Below are 21,347 nucleotides of genomic sequence, written 5' to 3' on the forward strand. Positions count from 1 at the left end.
TAGCAGCACCAAACCTGAAATCTGTGTTGCAGCTGATTTAACTTCTACCAATCCCAAAGAAATCAACATTCAATTTAAGCAACTCTACTCTGCTCTTTACTCGTCAGAGGCTCTTCCTGACACATCTCGTATACATGCATTTCTAGACAATCTGGACACCCCCTGTCTCAATTCTGATGAACAAACTAACATGGGATGCCTACATAAGTGATGAGGAAGCTACTCTGGCAATCCAGTAAATGCAGAGCGGTAAAGCTCCTGGGCCTGATGGCTTCCCTATTGAATTTTATAAACCCGTTTCCTCAAAACTATCCCTTATCCTCAGCTCAATGTACAATGACATCCTTTCTAATCAGAAACTGCCCCAGACACTTACCCAGGCAACTATTTTGGTTTTGCTTAAAAAGGACAAGAATCCCCTAGACTGTGGCTCATACCACCCTATAAGCCTCTTGTGCTGTGATTATAAAATTCTCACTAAGGTCCTCTTGTGCTGTTTAGAGACAGTGACTCTGCCCAAACGGGATTTATCTCAGGTAGGCAATCTTTCTATAATATGTGCCAGCTATTTAACGTTCTCTATTCTGTCCACTCTATGATGAGAAGGCTTTCGACCGGGTTGAGTGGGAATATCTATTTACAGTACAGAGAGATTTGGGTTTGGCCCGTCATTCCTTTCCTGGATTAAGATTCCCAGTGGCTTCTGTTCGCACCAACAATGTTACCTCTAGCTACTTCCCTCTCCACAGGGGTGCCAGGCAGGGTTGTTGTTTATCCCCTTTCCTATTTGATATGGCTAGTGAGCCTCTTGCTATCGGCCTGCGTGCGGAGGAGAGGATTAAGGGAATATTAAAGGGCGACATAACTCACAAGGTGTTCTTATGTGCAGACAATCTTCTTTTATACATCTCTAACCCTGTGGAGTCTATAGCCTATCTCTTGGATATGCTACAAGGTTTTGGACATTATCTGGTTAAAAGTTAAACCTAACAAGCCTGCTCCTCTCCATGAATCAGTTAGCAGAAGGTAATGGGTATGCCAACTTCCCATTAGAGGTGAAGCATCAGGTCTTTACTTATTTGGGATTAAAGGTCACACGCTCATTTAAGGCTCTGTTGAAACATAACTTCAAAACACTCCTGGAGCGCACTAAGCAGGATTTCATAAGGTGGTCGTCTCTTCCCATTTCATTAGCAGGTCGGAAGAATTCTGTTAACATGACTGTACTACCTATGTTTTTGTACTTATTCCAAATGATTCCCATTTTTCTGCCAAAGTCGATGTTCAAACAACTGGACAGCTGCATTTCCAACTTCATTTGGAATAAGCCAAATCCATAAATGAGAAAGGTATATCTAGAGAGACCAAAGCCAACAGGTGGACTGGGCCTTCTCAATTTTTTATACTACTACTAGTCAGCAAATATATATAAAATGTGTTTATTGGGTTTCTACATTTGAAAACAAGGATGGTCCAACTTGGGCCATCATGGAGTTACAGTCAAGCCTTCCAACTTCTCCTGTCTCGCTCCTGTGCTCCCCACTGCCCATGAACCTTGGCACCCATGTTTTGAATCCCATTGTCAAGAAATTCCTTAAAATCTGGTCCCAATTCCAAAATGACTTTAGCCTTAAACAAGCAAGTTGTTTTTCTCCATTAACATCTAATCATCTCTTCACAGCGTCACAGATTGGCACGGCATTCCAGTTCTGGCATAGGAATGGTCTGGTGTTTTTTTGTGACCTATTTGTTGACAACACATTAGTCTCATTCGATAGTCTGAGGGTTGACCATAATATTCCCAATACCCACTTTTTTAGGTACCTGCAAACTCACAGCTTTGCTAAAGAACATTTCCCTTAATTTCCACTCGAGCCCTCATAGTGTCCAGTCGAGAGGTGCTTAGATCTTAACCCGTATCTGAAGGGCACAATCTCCAGATTATACGACATAATACAGAATATTAAGCCGCCTTCCTTGGAAAATACAAAATCTGCATGGGAGCAAGACATGGGTGACAAGCTACCCGATGACATATGGCAACATAGTATTGTGCGTATCCACACCTCATCATTTTGCATAAGGCATGGGCTCATTCAGTTCAAAGTTTTGCACTGTCTCCATTACTCAAATATATCCACATTTTGACCCCAAGTGTTTGAGATGCCACCAGAGTCCAGCGACTGTGGGACAATGACAATCTTTGAGTGGCGTCTGGGACCTCATTTTTTTGGCATTCTCACATACAGTACCAATCAAAAGTTTTTCACACACCTACTCATTCAAGGGTTTTTCTTTATTCGTACAAATTTTACATTGTAGAATAATAGTGAAGACATCAAAACTATGAAAAAACACATATGGAATCATGTAGTAACCAAAAAAGTAATCCAAATATATTTTATATTTGAGATTCTTTAAAGTAGCCACCCTTTGCCTTGATGACAGCTTTGAACACTCTTGGCATTCTCTCAACAAGTTTAATGAGGAAGTTACCTGGAATGCATTTCAATTATCAGCTGTGCCTTATTAAAAGTTAATTTGGGGAATTTCTTTCCTTCTTAATGCATTTGAGCCAATCAGTTGTGTTGTGACAAGGTAGGGTTGTTATACAGAGGATAGCCTTATTTGGTAAAAGACCAAGTCCATATTATGGCAATAACAGCTCAAATAAGCAAAGAGAAATGACAGTCCATCATTACTTTAAGACATGGTCAATCAATACAAAACATTTCAAGAACTTTGAAAGTTTCTTCAAATGCAGTCACAAAAACCATCAAGCGCTATGATGAAACTGGCTCTCATGAGGACCACCACAGGAAAGGAAGACCCAGAGTTACCTCTGCTGCAGAGGATAAGTTTATAGAGTTACCAGCCTCAGAAATTGCATCCCAAAGAAATGCTTCACAGAGTTCAAGTAACAGACACATCACAACATCAACTGTTCAGAGGAGAATGTGTGAATCAGGCCTTCATGGTGGAATTGCTGCAAAGAAACCACTACTAAAAGACACCAATAAGAAGAAGAGACTTGCTTCGGCCAAGAAACACGAGCAATGGACATTAGACCGGTGGAAATCTGTCCTTTGGTCTGATAAGTCCAAATTTGGAGGTGTGATGGTGCTTTGCTGGTGACACTGTCTGTGATTTATTTAGAATTCAAGGCACACTTAAGCAGCATGACTACCACAGCATTCTGCAGTGATACGCCATCCCATCTGGTTTGCGCTTAGTGAGACTATCATTTGTTTTTCAAGGTACACCTGCATTCTCCTAGGAGGCACATTTCATTAGTCCTGCTTTCTGCAAGGTGCCGCTGCCTTCTCCTAGGAGGAGCATTTCATTAGTCCTGCTATCTGCAAGGTGCCCCTGTCTTCTCCTAGGAGGAGCATTTCATTAGTCCTGCTTTCTGCAAGGTGCCCCTGCCTTCTCCTAGGAGGAGAATTTCATTAGTCCTGCTTTCTGCAAGGTGCCCCTGCCTTCTCCTAGGAGGAGCATTTCATTAGTCCTGCCATCTGCAAGGTTCCCCTGCCTTCTCCTAGGAGGAGCATTTCATTAGTCCTGCTTTCTGCAAGGTGCCCCTGTCTTCCCCTAGGAGGAGCATTTCATTAGTCCTGCTTTCTGCAAGGTGCCGCTGCCTTCTCCTAGGAGGAGCATTTCATTAGCCCTGCTATCTGCAAGGTGCCCCTGCCTTCTCCTAGGAGGAGCATTTCATTAGTCCTGCTATCTGCAAGGTGCCCCTGTCTTCTCCTAGGAGGAGCATTTCATTAGTCCTGCTTTCTGCAAGGTGCCCCTGTCTTCTCCTAGGAGGAGCATTTCATTAGTCCTGCTTTCTGCAAGGTGCCCCTGTCTTCTCCTAGGAGGAGCATTTCATTAGTCCTGCTTTCTGCAAGGTGCCCCTGCCTTTTTCTAGGAGGAGCATTTCATTAGTCCTGCTATCTGCAAGGTGCCCCTGCCTTCTCCTAGGAGGAGCATTTCATTAGTCCTGCTATCTGCAAGGTGCCCCTGTCTTCTCCTAGGAGGAGCATTTCATTAGTCCTGCTTTCTGCAAGGTGCCCCTGTCTTCTCCTAGGAGGAGCATTTCATTAGTCCTGCTTTCTGCAAGGTGCCGCTGCCTTCTCCTAGGAGGAGCATTTCATTAGTCCTGCTTTCTGCAAGGTGCCCCTGTCTTCTCCTAGGAGGAGCATTTCATTAGTCCTGCTTTCTGCAAGGTGCCCCTGCCTTCTCCTAGGAGGAGCATTTCATTAGTCCTGCTATCTGCAAGGTGCCCCTGCCTTCTCCTAGGAGGAGCATTTCATTAGTCCTGCTATCTGCAAGGTGCCCCTGCCTTCTCCTAGGAGGAGCATTTCATTAGTCCTGCTATCTGCAAGGTGCCCCTGCCTTCTCCTAGGAGGAGCATTTCATTAGTCCTGCTATCTGCAAGGTGCCCCTGCCTTCTCCTAGGAGGTGCATGTTGAATGTGAAGCCTGGCTGTGAATCTATGACTCCCCCTGAGCTCATGCAGAACCACGACAGGGTGGACAGGACAGGCCCTCTCAGCTCCATGCCACTTGGCGGTGGGAGAGAGATACCGTGTGGCGCTAACGGGCTAACTGTGCCGACTAGCTAATGAGAACTGTCAACACAGTACAGCCATAGCAAAATGAATCTATTATTCAATAATTGAGTGTTATGGAGCGCCTGGTTTTTGCAGCGGGCAGCCAGCTGGGCATTGAAAAGCGATGGCAGAGAAAGAAAACATGCCAAGACAGGAGAGCTGAGCGGGTAAAGGAGGCAGACAAATGGCTGCTCCGCAGCTGGGCTGATTGTATCAGATGAGTGAGTGCTGAGTGTAGAGCGAGAAAAAGAGAGAGAGGCAGACAGGTGGGTGCGGGCCGTCTGTGGACAGACAGGGAGGAGATGAACTGATAGGAGTACCACAACAGGACACACAGCCCAACCTGCTGATGGATAGAGTGGAGGAAGAAGAGGAGAGGCTTTCATTCTTCCTTCCTCAGCTGCTGCTGGGAGACCAAAAGCCTGCCTGCTACGCTAACACGAAACACACACACACACACACACACACACACACACACACACACACACACACACACACACACACACACACACACACGGCTTAAGGCACCACAGGATCCCTATGTAATAAGCGGTCTGAGCCGAAGGTAAAGGGGTGGCGTTACTGGCATGGAAACACACTCCAGTAACTGAAAACACAGGAGAGGAATCAACACAGGCTGTTTTGTACCTGTGTATGATTGTCTTTGTCAATGATGGAGAAACTGTTGGGTGTTGTATTACACACAGTGCTGCATTAACCCATCAAAGACACGTGTTTATGTCAGTCACCGTACCTTGCTGATAGAGAGGTTGGAGGTCTGAGTCCTCACTTCACATTTACATTTTAGTCATTTAGCAGACGCTCTGATCCAGAGAGACTTACAGTAGTGAGTGCATACATTTTCATACTGGTCCCCTGTGGGAATTGAACCCACATGTAGCTCCCTCCAGTAACCACGAGCACAACCGTTCCTTGATTTTAACTGGCGGCTTTATTCTGTAGTTTAGTCAGAATTATCACCTTCCATGAGAACTATAAAGTAAATGAAAATACAGTTTAAGCACACTCTTACACCTTCTTGTCTTATGAGTGACTTATTAGCTTGGTATAACTCTGAAGCACACGAATAAAGGAAAAAATACCTCATTGGCTGCTTATTACAGAAGGGAGGAAATCAAACTTCACACTTATATTCCTGGCATGAATTCACGCTTCATCCTAACATACACATATCAACCTTTACGAACTACACCCGGTAACATGAAAACTTAGCTAACATCGCGCGGGAAAGCCTTCCCCCCCAAAGATGTGTTGCTACGATAATGATCCCCGTTACAACAGTTATTAGCCACGTAGTTCCACCTGTCTTATCATTTCCCCCGTATAGCGAACACGTAAACAATTCAAACAAAAAACAACGACATAGACTTACAGATAAACTGTCAGTTACACTCCCACCAATCACCTGTGATTTCTGTGAAAGGGGTCTGCAGGGTTTTTGATCGGCTTCCAGGAGGGTGACTGTCTTATGGATGGGTCTCTCCAGATAGGTGGGTTTGGTGATGCGTTTACCTCTCTCATCCAGGGTTGAGTCGCTGATCAGTAACTTGCATCTTCTCACCCGGCCATCCTGTCCCGGGTACACTTCTGTATCCTTTGCCAATTTCCACTGGTTGCATGGTGCAGTATCATCTTGCAATATGACAATGTCATTAATACTTGTGTTTCTTCTGTCTTTATTCCATTTCTGCCTGTGTTGGAGGTTTAGGAGGTACTCTTTCTTCCACCTTGCCCAGAATTCATTGGCTAAGAATTGTACTCTGCGCCATCTCTTGCGGAGATAAAGATCTTCCTTGATGAACTGTCCAGGTGGTGGTAAGAGAATTGTGGACTTCATTGTCAAGATGTGATTTGGTATGAGCGGTTCTGGACCTAATGGATCATTCAGATATTCCGTAGTTAGGGGCCTACTATTTAAAATCGCCATGACTTCATAGAGAAAGGTACGCAGAGAAGCGCTGTTGAGTCTTCCGTCTGACTGATCAAGAATGGATGTCAAGACACTTCGTATCGTGCGGATTTGCCTTTCCCAAACACCACCCATGTGACTTGAAGATGGGGTGTTCATGATAAACTCGCATCCAAGTTCCTTCAATCGTTCTTGATCCATTTCCTTCCGGTCGTCCACAAACTCGCGTCTTGCGCCAATGAAGTTGCTGCCTTGATCACATCTGATTTGACGAACATTACCACGTATGGCGATGAATGAATGCAGGGCATTGATAAAGGCATCGGTGGTTAAGTCATCAAGCATTTCAATGTGAACTGCTCGAGAACCCATGCAAGTGAGTAGGAGCCCATAACGCTTTAACTCTCTTCTTCCGTCCTTGGCATAGAAGGGTCCAAAGCAGTCCATCCCGCAGTATGTGAAGGGAGGCGTGGTCTCCATGCGTTCCTTCGGAAGATCTGCCATCCTTTGCTCTTCTGTACATCTTCTGAATTTCCTGCATTTCACACATTTGTAGATGTGCGAGGAAACTGCATTGCTGCATCCTAGGATCCATATACCGTTGGATCGCAGCTCATTGATCGTTATTCCACGTCCTTGGTGTCGTACTCTTTCATGATAGTGCTTGACGAGCAGCACTGACAAGTGGCTCTCTCTTGGCAGGATTGCAGGATGCTTCACGTGGGAATGAAGAGTTGCATGAGCCAAGCGACCTCCCACCCTGAGGATACCTTGCTCATCCAGAAATGGACTCAATTTATGCAACTTGCTTGCTTTATCTTTGGTCTTGATGTCTTTCTGGTGCCTAAGGTTGTGTATCTCATGGGAGAAGGCTGCTTCTTGAACCATCCTTATAATGGTGAGCTCTGCCTCTCTCCTTTCTTCTATGCTTCACTAGACCTAAATTTTAAGCCTATGGCTTCCTTGACACGTTGTTTGAGCCTGGCAATAGCTTTTACCACTCTTGCCCAGTCTGAGAACTTGTGAAGGTGATCTAGTAACAATCTTTCTTCCTTTGCCTGGGTATCATGGATCAGGGATTTCTGCAGCTCTGGGTCATTGTCTGCGAACTCTCCCCCCTTGACTTGTCCTTTGGGAAGTTCTTCTTGCCAAAGAAAGTCTGGACCTGTGAACCAGTTGGAAGCCATGAGCTGTTCTGATGTGAGACCTCTGGAAGCATGATCCGCAGGATTCTCTTCAGAGGTCACATATCTCCATTGTTCGGGATCTGTGCTTTGCTTAATGCGTTGGATACGGTTAGCTACAAAGACGTGGAATCTTCTGGCTTCATTGTTGATGTAGCCAAGAACTACCTTTGAGTCTGTCACCCTGGCATTGCGAGCGCCATGTTCTACCAACTGACTCACACGGGACCACATGGGACTTGTGCACGGTGTTCTTTGTAAATGAGGCGGAAACTGTTAGGCCTAGATACAGTACAATGCATTCATTAGTGTGAGGCAGTGCACCATACCTTGTTGGTAGAAGGGTTGTAGGTCCACGTCTTTCTGTCCAGTCAGGTTGCTGAGGAGAGCCATGGCCTTCTGCATGGTTCCACCCAGGATATTGTCCTAGTGCTCCTGGAGAGAACACAACATGGAATAAACATACAGGAGAAATGAATAGGGGGTGAGGGAAAGGAAGGGCAAAAACCCATGGAAGCGCACAGTCTTTCAGGGCAATCCTCAAATATTGAGAGCCTTAGGGATGGATTTGAGCAAATCTGCCTCAGCAATGCTTCTGCAGTACTCTTGTTTTCACAACTACTGTCCCCTGCACCCACAGTACGTCTTATTCTGAAAACTAAAGCATACAGTAGGTAACATTCTGCTTTTGTATTGACCACATTATCATCTGCTGCTTACATTATCCCTTTCTCCTTCACAGGGTCTAGATACACCTGTGTGTGCCATCTTAAGGGCCTAGATCTGATGATGACTGAAGAAATAGCTGAGCTTTAATGAAGAATAGTCATTAGCATCTTAACTTTTGAGAGGGGAAGCGTCTTCAGGACCTGGCTGAGGGCTAGATGAAGGCCAGCAAAGGAGCAGGGGAGCTTGGGGAGAGGGAGGAGGGAGATGGAGGAAGTTGGGGAGAGGGAGATGGAGGAGGTTGGGGAGAGAGAGGAGGGAGACGGGGGAACTTGGGGAGAGGGAGGAGGGAGATGGAGGAGGTTGGGGAGAGGGAGGAGGGAGATGGAGGAGGTTGGGGAGAGCAAGGAGAGAGACGGGGGAGCTTGGGGAGATGGAAGAGGTGGAGGTTACTTTGGGATGTGGGGGAGGATGAGCCTTGGTGAAGGTTGTGTAATTATCTGGTGAGCAGGGTGCAGGGGATGAGCCTTGGTGAAGGTTGTGTAATTATCTGGTGAGCAGGGTGCAGGGGATGAGCCTTGGTGAAGGTTGTGTAATTATCTGGTGAGCAGGGTGCAGGGGATGAGCCTTGGCGAAGGTTGTGTAATTATCTGGTGAGCAGTGTGTAGGGGATGAGCCTTGGTGAAGGTTGTGTAATTATCTGGTGAGCAGGGTGCAGGGGATGAGCCTTGGTGAAGGTTGTGTAATTATCTGGTGAGCAGTGTGTAGGAGATGAGCCTTGGTGAAGGTTGTGTAATTATCTGGTGAGCAGGGTGCAGGGGATGAGCCTTGGTGAAGGTTGTGTAATTATCTGGTGAGCAGGGTGCAGGGGATGAGCCTTGGTGAAGGTTGTGTAATTATCTGGTGAGCAGGGTGCAGGGGATGAGCCTTGGTGAAGGTTGTGTAATTATCTGGTGAGCAGGGTGCAGGGGATGAGCCTTGGTGAAGGTTGTGTAATTATCTGGTGAGCAGGGTGCAGGGGATGAGCCTTGGTGAAGGTTGTGTAATTATCTGGTGAGCGGGGTGCAGGGGATGAGCCTTGGTGAAGGTTGTGTAATTATCTGTTGAGCAGGGTGCAGGGCATGAGCCTTGGTGAAGGTTGTGTATTTATCTGGTGAGCAGGGTGCAGGGGATGAGCCTTGGTGAAGGTTGTGTAATTATCTGTTGAGCAGGGTGCAGGGGATGAGCCTTGGTGAAGGTTGTGTAATTATCTGGTGAGCAGGGTGCAGGGGATGAGCCTTGGTGAAGGTTGTGTATTTATCTGTTGAGCAGGGTGCGGCGGGGGGATTAGGAACATAATAAGTAGGTAGGCAATGAAGGCCTGAGCTAGGATGTCTGTTGCTGTAGATCTAGGCCAGAGTGAAAACACACACACACACACACACACACACACACACAGTAACGGCTGTCTTCGTGCAGAGAGGACCAAGGCGCAGCGGGTTGCGTGCTCAACATTATAATTTATTAAATGTGAACATCAAAAAACAAGAAAGCAGAGAAACACAACAGTAAACAGTTTTGCAGGCTACACCAAAGCAATGCAAAAACAACTACCCACAATAAACAAACAAAACACATCCCTATATATAGGACTCTCAATCAAAGGCAACTACAAACACCTGCCTTCAATTGAGAGTCCAACACCCAATTACCTAACATAGAAAATACTAAACTAGAAAGAACATAGAAATACAAAAACATAACCCAAAACCCGGAAATAATAAATCAAACACCCTTCTAAACAAACCACCACCCCGAACCACATAAAACAAATACCCTCTGCCACGTCCTGACCAAACTACAATTACAAATAACCCCTATACTGGTCAGGACGTGACACACACACACACACACACACACACACACACACACACACACACACACACACACACACACACACACACACACACACACACACAATGCAGCCATAATTAGGGCCCAGACAATGTTTGTTCAAGGGGCTTCCACAGTTTACAGGCTGACAGGAAGGCAGAGAGAGAAGCACAGAGTTGGGCCATTAGCTCAGGGATTCTCCTCAGTCTCCTGGATAAGTTAGCCATGGAATCTCAAGGCCCAGAACCATCGCTTTTCCACCTGATTTCTCTGCTAGGCCACTTGAGAAGAGCAGGGGTCATGCAGATATCAACAGCCCTTAAAGAAGAGATACATGTGTGGGCCTAGACCTAAACCCTGATGGGCTCAAATGATTGACTCACTACTTCCAATAAACAGTTTGTTTAACACAAAGGTTGGTTTGATTTGATAGGGATGAATAGGGAGACACATGGAGGAGAAACGTATATGGCTGTATGGCTGCGTCATTTCTGACGGATGACACAGTTGAATCCAAAAGCGGGAGATAGAAACATACTGAAAAAATAAGAACGGAAAGAAAAACGACTTTTTAATCGCCTCCCGAAAAAGCATGTCCTCATTTCTGTATCTTATCAGATGTGTAATGGAATTGTGCTGTCTGCCTGCAGCTTGACTTGATCTCGCATCATCTATAATGCTAACTTCAGATCTCATCATCACAATCCCAAACACACCACTGGCTGCCTCTGGCCTCACAGTCTGAACCAACAATCACTTCCGTTCTCAACTCAACGTATGTCTCTCTGTGTTGGTTTACATGGAACTAGACTGGAGCCTCACTATCACAGGCCCGATCCCAGATCCTCAAGCTCCTATGTAGCTGCTTGGCTGCCTCTTCTGAACTAACTTCAACCCTGTGTGTGTGTGTGTGTGTGTGTGTGTGTGTGTGTGTGTGTGTGTGTGTCTTTGCGAGGGGATAAGCAGGTGATGAATTTCTGTTGACTGCAAGGATAATGGATTAAAAAAGGATTCTTCTTCTTCTTCTGTATGTCCTACAGTGTAAAACAAGCTCTGAAAAGCAGCTTTGCAGTACAACAAAAGGCAGTGTTTATGTCTGCTATTTGACTTTCTTTCAAGCTGTAATTTGGTCTCCAGATCAATATTTGTCGCAATGCAGACTTTTCTTCTGTGCTGTTAATGAGAATGGCAGAGGGGAGCACGACTATTCAACTAATACCAGCAACAGCAATGTTGCAATCAGAGCTAGCTGTATAAACCTATGATTCTATTAGATTCTCTTTTCTCTCTTAGAGCTCACAAACTCATACAGAGTCCACTGACTGTACATTCCTACCTACCTTCCCCCCACACACAGGCAAAATGGATTTTCTTCCAATTAGATTTACACTGTCAGATGACATCAAATTGAATATGGGGCAGAGGCACTACAATCAGGGGAAGGGAGAGATAAAGCCATCCTGCAACAGTGAGGGGGTCCACTCCACCGAACATCTTCGTTCATTTACTTCTATACCAACATTAACCTTTAAAACAAAGCTGTAAAAATAGAGACATTTGAGGAGTCTCAAGTCTCAAGCATTCTCCTTAACACAATCAATCATGATCATCAGTAAAAGACCATGATGCATTGCAGCAGCCACAACAAACTAGGCGTGAGCTTCAGTCTCCAGACATTAGATTCAGGATATCAGGGAAGGAGGGCTAGAGCCTAGCAGTGTTACTTGGGGCTCTTGTTGTAACCAGAGTCAAGCTCCCTAAACACTTGCTTTAAGGATCAGTCTGCTGATGTTGGACCAAACTCAATCAATGCCACTGTCAATCACCACTGGCTTCCTCGCCACACTCATTAGTGATGTGCATTACGGCTCCGTCCGCAGACCACTTTCATGCGGTCTCTGGCCTGAATCAATGTCAGTCCGTGAAACTGCTGAACTGGCCTTAAAAGTAAATAAGTGGACAGCCATTACTACTGCAGTCTGCACTAACTGTGTCGCAAAAAGGCAATTTGATACGATCCCGACCTAACCCGCATATCAGCTTCCATTGGATTGGAGAAGGCAAGCCATTGCGGTTCAGAGTAAAGTTAAAAGGTATGGTATGCGTCCCAAAAGTGCACCCTATTCCCTATGTAGTGCACTACTTTTGACCAGGGCCCATAGGTCAAAAGTAGTGCACCATATAGGGAATAGGCTTCCATTTGGTACACTCACTACACACACATGGTGACTACAGTCAAGTGAGAGTGAGAAGAGCTGATTTAATCCTGTCACTATGTATCTGTAAAGCCTGTAATGGACTAGCCATAGTGTATGTCCTGTAGGTGTAAGAACTAGGCACTATATGAATGGTGAACCCTCCAGCGGTGGAGAGGAGAGGAGGATTACAGTGTGTGATAGAGTCCAGACTGGGTCTATATTGGATAGAGCAGTGGTTAAGTGGTTGACCTGCATGACACAGATCGGCTGGTAATGCACACTAAATGGCTCTCCTTCCTGTATGGCTGCGTATGTAACACTGCATTGTATTGTGTTAAACTGTGTGGATGGAGGCTTTTCTAACACATTCCAAAACTTCAGAACATTAGGTCCTCTAAACAAATTCAGAACATTAGGTCCTCTAAATGTAATGATGACATGCATGTGAGAAAGTCTACATACGTCCTAGTTGGTACTATCATGGTTACGCCTGACCTATACCTCCAAAACATAGAAGAAGAGACCCGTGGAAAGCAACACAGCTATACCTCCAAAACATAGAAGAGACCCGTGGAAAGCAACACAACTATACCTCCAAAACATAGAAGAAGAGACCCGTGGAAAGCAACACAGCTATACCTCCAAAACATAGAAGAGACCCGTGGAAAGCAACACAGCTATACCTCCAAAACATAGAAGAAGAGACCCGTGGAAAGCAACACAGCTATACCTCCAAAACATAGAAAAAGAGACCCGAGGAAAGCAACACAGCTATACCTCCAAAACATAGAAGAGACCCGTGGAAAGCAACACAGCTATACCTCCAAAACACAGAAGAGACCCGTGGAAAGCAACACAACTATACCTCCAAAACATAGAAGAAGAGACCCGTGGAAAGCAACACAGCTATACCTCCAAAACATAGAAGAAGAGACCCGAGGAAAGCAACACAGCTATACCTCCAAAACATAGAAGAGACCCGTGGAAAGCAACACAACTATACCTCCAAAACATAGAAGAAGAGACCCGTGGAAAGCAACACAGCTATACCTCCAAAACATAGAAGAGACCCGTGGAAAGCAACACAGCTATACCTCCAAAACATAGAAGAAGAGACCCGTGGAAAGCAACACAGCTATACCTCCAAAACATAGAAGAAGAGACCCGAGGAAAGCAACACAGCTATACCTCCAAAACATAGAAGAGACCCGTGGAAAGCAACACAGCTATACCTCCAAAACACAGAAGAGACCCGTGGAAAGCAACACAACTATACCTCCAAAACATAGAAGAAGAGACCCGTGGAAAGCAACACAGCTATACCTCCAAAACATAGAAGAAGAGACCCGAGGAAAGCAACACAGCTATACCTCCAAAACATAGAAGAGACCCGTGGAAAGCAACACAACTATACCTCCAAAACATAGAAGAAGAGACCCGTGGAAAGCAACACAGCTATACCTCCAAAACATAGAAGAAGAGACCTGTGGAAAGCAACACAGCTATACCTCCAAAACATAGAAGAAGAGACCCGTGGAAAGCAACACAGCTATACCTCCAAAACATAGAAGAGACCCGTGGAAAGCAACACAGCTATACCTCCAAAACATAGAAGAGACACGTGGAAAGCAACACAACTATACCTCCAAAACATAGAAGAAGAGACCCGTGGAAAGCAACACAGCTATACCTCCAAAACATAGAAGAAGAGACCCGTGGAAAGCAACACAACTATACCTCCAAAACATAGAAGAAGAGACCCGTGGAAAGCAACACAGCTATACCTCCAAAAAATAGAAGAAGAGACCCGTGGAAAGCAACACAGCTATACCTCCAAAACGTAGAAGAAGAGACCCATGGAAAGCAACACAACTACAAAACATAGAAGAAGAGACCCGTGGAAAGCAACACAGCTATACCTCCAAAACATAGAAGAAGAAAGCAACACAAAACGTGAAGACAATCAACCTAACAGCTAACTGATTCCGTCTGTGTGATGTTTCTCAAAGTGTTCTTACATGCAGTGGCAACTTGTCTGAGAAGTCACCCAAGCGATAAGTTCATTAAAGAGTGCAGAGCAGTTACTGGCGGATTGAGGTCAAGGGGGAATTGGCTGTTTACTGGAAATAAGCGTTCTGGTCTGATGAATATGTAACCTGTTGTAGGAGCTGGGGAACGAAGAGGACCACTTCATATTCTCACTCCATTAAGCACAGCCCCTCAAAAGGCTGTTCCGTCTCTCCGTCACTCAATTACACAATGTACTGTGATGGGTCACCACCGCACAGCACTCATTAGCATAATAAATCAATAAAGAACCCTGGCAAACGAGCACTGCTGGTGCAAAAGGGGCTCGGCCTGAAATGACAGAGAGAGAGAGAAGTAGGCAGGCAGTGGGATGGGGTGGATGGGAGGCGTTTTTACGAGCTAAAATGTCTGGCCCAGCAGAATTCCCCCACATAACAGCCTTTGAATTATGTTCCAATAGCCCAAAGTCTTCTCCACCCAATGGGACTCATATATTTTCATGACAGAGGATAAAAAAGCGAGGTGGGGGAGGAGGAGCAAGGTGGTTTGTAATATGGCTTTCATCCTAACATTCCTTTCCACTAGTTTCCACCTCGGGCCGTCTGAAAGACGGAGAGAGACACAGACTGAGTAGAGTGGAGGTGGGAATTTGACAAACCACTTATATTTTTAGGAGATAGCTTTTTTCTTGAGCCTGGAAATGAAAAGTAGGGCAGGCAACACAAGTGATAAATAAAACCGCACACCAAAGCAGTTTCCTGGAACACAAGATTTTAGTATAGAGAAAAAAAAGCTGCATTTTAAGTGGGGCTCTTAACTTACCGCCATGACTTGAAAGACAACAGGTAGGATCCTGCTGTCTCTGACCAGGCTGTGGAGGAGGGAGACAGAGAGGAGAGGGAAAAAGAGAGAGATAGAAAGATGGAGAGAGAGGGGGGAGAGAGAAGAGAGAGAGACAAAGAGAGAGAAAGAGAGTGAGAGAAACACAGAGGCAGGTTTAGGTACCTTCATAGCACAGAGAGACGTTTCATCTTCATTAGGGTCCATGCATTGCCTCTGAATCTGAGGCCTACTGAACGTATGGGAGTATTTCAGTGTGTTTGTGTGTGAAGGCACCGCAGCGTGACTCGCCTCTAAGATCAGTCATGTGAGAAAAGGACCTCTGACTAATCTTCTGCGGGGAGAAAGGAGCCTTCTGACACCTGGGCACCCAGGAGTAATGTACATCTTTATTGAAAATGACTCTCCACAGCTCCCTTATTGATTAAGCCTTTTGATTCACAACCAATTACAGTTTGTGTGTAGATGTGCTCAAAGGAAGAAAACATTGTGGCAGGCAGGCTAGACACATTTAAACAAGACTAGAGGTCACCCATAGAAAACGTCTTAGAGGGAGTTTTTACATAACAATGATGTATTGCATGGTTGGGAAACATTTATTTCCCAGTTTTCCATATATGGTGTCCTCAGTCCTCCAAAGAGAATTCCATCAAATGTTTCTAAAGTAGTGTAGCTTATGTGAGGCAGCTAAGCCATTGTGCAGAACACCAGATAAGAGTAAATACCACTGCCGCTAGGAGTAAATCTCCCAATAAAGTGCAGAGGGACAACACAAGCCTGTGATTAACCAGAGAGACATCCTCTTGAGGTTGAAAGTCACATAGAAGTCAGAAGGCAACCTGAACGTACTGAGAAAGGAGAAAACTGAAACACAGATAACACAAAAATTGACCAGGCCTAGTTGTTGTCCAATCTGCTTTCATACTAACTACACAATATCAAGTTTGTTGTAGGGGCCTACGTTAGTTTGCCTACAGATGTAGGATTTTAATTTGACCTGAATTGTCACAGCAAAATAATATTGCAGCAACAGGATTTTAACGTTTAATCTATAATGTTGCTTGATTGGTGGTTAGGTTATTAGGCTACATGAAAAGTGCAATACTGTTAATATAACCGTGTGTTAGTGTGGGCTTTCTGTGAATGTATGATGTATGTAAATCCCGAAGCTCATCTGCATTTCCTGTGGTGCAGGAACATTTCTGTAACAAAAGAGTGATCAAATTAAGATCCTACACCTGCATAACAGACATACTTAAATGAGATAAACTGTCCCCCCATCCTTATCTCCACTTATCTGCACCACCTTCCCTCTCTCCTCTCTCCTCCACTCTTCTCTCTCCTTCCACTCTTCCCTCTCTCTTCTCTCCTTCCACCCTCCCCACTCACCGTCCACTCTTCCCTCTCTCCCTCCACTCTCTCCTCTCACCCTCCACTCTTCCCCCTCTCCTTCCACCCTTCCCCCTGTCCCTCCACTCTCTCCTCTCACCCTCCACTCTTTCCTCTGTCCCTCCACTCTTCCCTCTCTCCCTCCACTCTCTCCTCTCACCCTCCACTCTTCCCCCTCTCCTTCCACCCTTCCCCCTGTCCCTCCACTCTCTCCTCTCACCCTCCACTCTTTCCTCTGTCCCTCCACTCTTCCCTCTCTCCCTCCACTCTTCCCTCTCTCCCCCATTATCGTAGTACAGAAACAACCCTCTCCCATCGATCTCCGTGTGAACCTGAGTGATGACACGTCATTAACATTAAATTGTGCTCATAAAACAAAACAGGAACAAATATGGAGAGTTAAAGGTGAGCAGAGGATCTGGGTCGTAATTCCACTTTACCCCCAGAGAGTAGACTAGATAGAGGTGTAACCAGAACTGATGAATGGCCAAGCTTTATCTCCCTGACGGGGTGACAGAGGAGTGTAAATAGCCAGGCTTCTTCTCCAAGCCTCACAGATTGCCGAGCCTGCATCCCAAATTACACCCTATATAGCACTATATAGGAGATAGGGTGCCAATTGGGACGCATCTACATTGAACTGAAGGCATCCTGTGTGCAAAGTGACATTAAATTATAGCCCAACTTAGGCTACATCGAGGGCCCAGCCAACGAAAAGCCTTTCCCCGTGTCGTGATGACTCACGTAGCTTTCAGCCATTAAATCAGAGAAATGGAGGGATATTTCTTGAGACAAATCAGGTCCATCTGTAGGGTGGTAGTGTCTCACCCCCAGCCTGCCTGGTTAGCATTCCCAGGTCCACATCATTCTAAATCGATAGCACCCTGCATCACTGTCACGTTAAGAGAAACTGAAGTACCAAAATCAGTTCCTGTCAAGGCAGCCAGTAATACTGATACAGGCCTGTTGAAGACTTATTATAGAGAAGGAAGAACTGATCTGAAACCATGTCAACAGCAGTGGACACTATCTGGGGCAAAGCCATGGCTCTCTAAACACTATCCTACACAAGGTTTGGGCTAATGACAACTAATGCATCACACAGTATGCGTGTACAGTACACCTCATTTCTCAACTTTAATACATCTATGTGCCATACAGAATCTACAGACTGTCCTTAACGTTAGGGGATAACAACTGTAATTTTCATGTAGACGCAGATTGCGTGGATCAAGTGGCATTTGCCCAGCCAGGCTGGAGTGGCTATAGGGCAAAATAAGATCCGCTCAGCTGCAGACAACCTTCTGATCTTATTTACAATCTGATGAAGTTTAGAGTGTGCCTGAGTACAGCTCTGATTCAACCTGTCACGCTTCCTTAATAATGGCACAATGTGGGGATGACATTTAACACAGTCTGTCTGCTATCACAGATCCTCCGGTAGCTGCCTGGCTGGGAGGGATTTGGATTTTTATATCTCTCTCCCTCCCTCCCCCCCAACGAACATCCGATGGCGTCTTGTTTGCCACTACCGGTATGCTGAGTATTTAAAGACAGAATCCTTAGATACTACATACATTAAAATGTAAATGAATGATATGTACCCATTGATTCTTGAAGAATGTAACTCAAATTGGCCTCATGAGCTTAGTTCAACTGTCATACCCCATCAGAACACAAAATAAGCTTAATTTACCCCAATGTTTTAAACAATGCAAATGTTAATAACGACTGTATAGCCTCAAAACATGGTTAAATCTATAATTCTGATATCATGGATGGTCAGTCCTTGCATCCACAGCTCTGTCTATGAATTTCAGTGTGGCTATATTTCTCCAGGACCATCCCTAAGCTTTTTCCCAAAACAGAAGCTGGTGACCGCTTTGTTATTGTTTCAATTAAGGATTCTAGCTTTAAGATTAGGTACAGACAGTGCCTTCAGAAAGTATTCTTACCCCTTGACTTATTCCACATTTTGTTGTGTTACAGCCTGAATTCAAATGGATTAAAGGGATAATCCAGCCCAAACCACTAATTCATATGATTAACAGTGTTAAATAACACTCATATTTGAATATTTTTTGGGGAACAAGTTATAATCATTTCGTCATTATAACAAGGTTGGTAGAAACATGTGAAAATAGTTTTTGGAAATCTGTTGCAGCTCAAATCTACTACAAAACCCTCAATGCAACGCTCTCTCTGGGCTGGCTGGCTGGCTAGAAAACATAGCTACGCACAACAATACCAACATCAATATCAGCATGTGAAGTAGCTAGCTAGCTGTAAAATCGGCTAAACAAACTGCACTGTCTCACCGAGTTCAACTTGCATTTCGTCTCTGCCCAGAGTGAGAGCAGAGTACGTTTCTTTCCCACAGAGATACTTTTGAGGAGATGGGAAATGCCATTAGAATCATATTAGCACCCATTGTATACATTGCCAATGGGCCTTGTCGTGCATTCTGGGCGATTCTGGGACAAGAACAGCTCTCCTTCAAGAAGTGAATGGGAGTCAATTGGGCGCTTGCTCAAAAACCGAACATTAGCACGAATTTCAAGAAGTACAACATTGCAAATCTTTTCCAAGATGTGAGATAATTAACTTGTCTCTTTAATATCGTATAGCTCATACTCTGACTTTGAGAAGGGATTGCGTGACGTTTAGTTTAGCCTCCGCGTGACGCAGCATGACAACGTGAATGCAGATGGGTCGACAGTCAGTTGGGTGGGGCGTTTCTCCATTCATTGCCCAGTGGGATTCCTATCTCCTCCTTTCTGTAATATCTCTGCTTCCCACAGACACACATGGGGCATTGCGACATGGTACTTGAAGTTGAATAATTTCCTACACTGTTTAGATTGGGTACATCTAAGCAAAATCTCTACTTTGTCATGAGGATATAGATGAATGTATGTGTTCTATTGGCTGATTTGGCGATCTGGAGAGCAGGTCATTGTTTTAAAAGCATTATGAAATCTGATAGTGTGTTATCCCCTATGACGAGAATGATGTAGTTAAGACGCATTCCTACACGATTTCCTGATTTTCAAAGACGGACTAGATAGAAGTTAAATCACGGGGACATCTGTTATTTTACCCAGCGATAGAACATAGGCTTTCACCAAATTGACAGGTCATGATTTTATTTCTGGGGGCGGATTATTCCTTTAAATATTTATTTTTTCTCTCACCTATCTACACAATACCCCATAATGACAAATTGAAAACATGTTTTTTGAAATGTTTGCAAATGTATTGTAAATGAAATCCAGAAATATCTAATTTACATAAGTATTCACACCCCTTTGCTATGACACTCCAAACTGAGCTCAGGTGCATCCAATTTCCTTTGATCATCCTTGAGATGCCACTACAACTTGATTGGAGTCCACCTGTGGCCAATTCAATTGTTTGGCCATGATTTAGAAAGAAACACACCTGTCTATACAAGGTCCTACAGTTGACAGTGCAGAAACTATACCAAGGAACTGTCCATACCTCTCCGAGAGAGAATTGTGATGAGGCATATATCTGGGGAAGGGTATAAAACATGTTCTAGAGTGTTAAGTTTCCAAGAGCACAGTGGTCTCCATCATTGGGAAATGTAAAAAAAAAGATGGAACTAAGCAGACCCTGCCTAGAGCTGGCCATCGGACCAAACTGAGCAACAGGGCAAGGAGGACCTTGATCAGGGAGGTGACCAAGAACCCAATGACCACTGACAGAACAACAGAGTTTTTTGCCTGAGATGGGAGAACCTGCCAGAAGGACAACAGTCTCTACAGCACTTCACCAATCTGGGCATTATGGGAGAATGGCCAAACAGAAGCCACTCCTAAGAAAAAGGCACATGACAGCACACCTGGAGTCTGCAAAAAGGCACATGACTCATAAGACAAAATATTCTATGGTCTGATGAGACAAAAATGTAACTATTTTGCCTGAATGCGATATGTATGGAGAAAACCATGCACAGTTCATCACCCGTCTAACACCATCCCTACTGTGAAGCATGGTGGCAGCGTCATGCTATGAGGATGCTTTTCAGCAGCAGGGACTGGGAGACTGGTAAGGACAGAGGGAACAAAATACAGGCAAATCCTTGATGAGAACCCACTTCAGAGTGCAAAAGACCTTAGACTGGGTGCGAAGATGTACGTTCCAACAGGACCCCAAGCATACAGCCAAAGCAACGCTGGAATGGCGTCAGAACTATAATGTGAAAGTCCTTGAGTGGCCCAGCCAAAGCCCAGACTTGAATTCCATTGAACATCCGTGGAAAGACTTGAAGATTGCTGGTCACCGCCGCTCTCCATCTAACTTAACAGAGCTTCTACACAGTATTGACTCAGGGGTGTGAATACTTATGTAAATTAGATATCTGTATTTCATTTGCCATAAATTTGCTAAAATGTCTAAAAACATGTTTATTTAAATTTTAGATTTTTAACCTTTATTTAACTAGGCAAGTCAGTTAAGAACAAATTCTGGCTTTGCACTTTGTAATTATGGGGTATTGTGATACATTTTTAATTCTGGCTGTAACACAAAATGTGGGAGAAGTCAAGAGGTATGAATACTTTCTGAAGGCACTGTATATAGTGATGTAATCATTTAAAGTCTGAAATGTGGAGTGTACA

The 21,347-nt window shown here is 44.7% G+C and overlaps 1 protein-coding gene across 1 annotated transcript in view; it reads right to left on the reverse strand.

The window, feature by feature from the left end:
* Positions 1–8,046: 8,046 nt before the first annotated feature.
* LOC115177145 (serine/threonine-protein kinase ULK4) overlaps positions 8,047–21,347 on the reverse strand; it is a gene marked incomplete in the record, with an annotated part of 153,428 nt that continues 140,127 nt past the window's right edge. The window contains 2 exon segments of the mRNA XM_029737692.1: positions 8,047–8,146; positions 15,298–15,346. Coding sequence (XP_029593552.1) covers positions 8,138–8,146; positions 15,298–15,346 — 58 coding nt within the window.

This window comes from Salmo trutta, chromosome 37, assembly GCF_901001165.1.
Source record: "Salmo trutta chromosome 37, fSalTru1.1, whole genome shotgun sequence".
Taxonomy (NCBI): Eukaryota; Metazoa; Chordata; class Actinopteri; order Salmoniformes; family Salmonidae; genus Salmo; species Salmo trutta.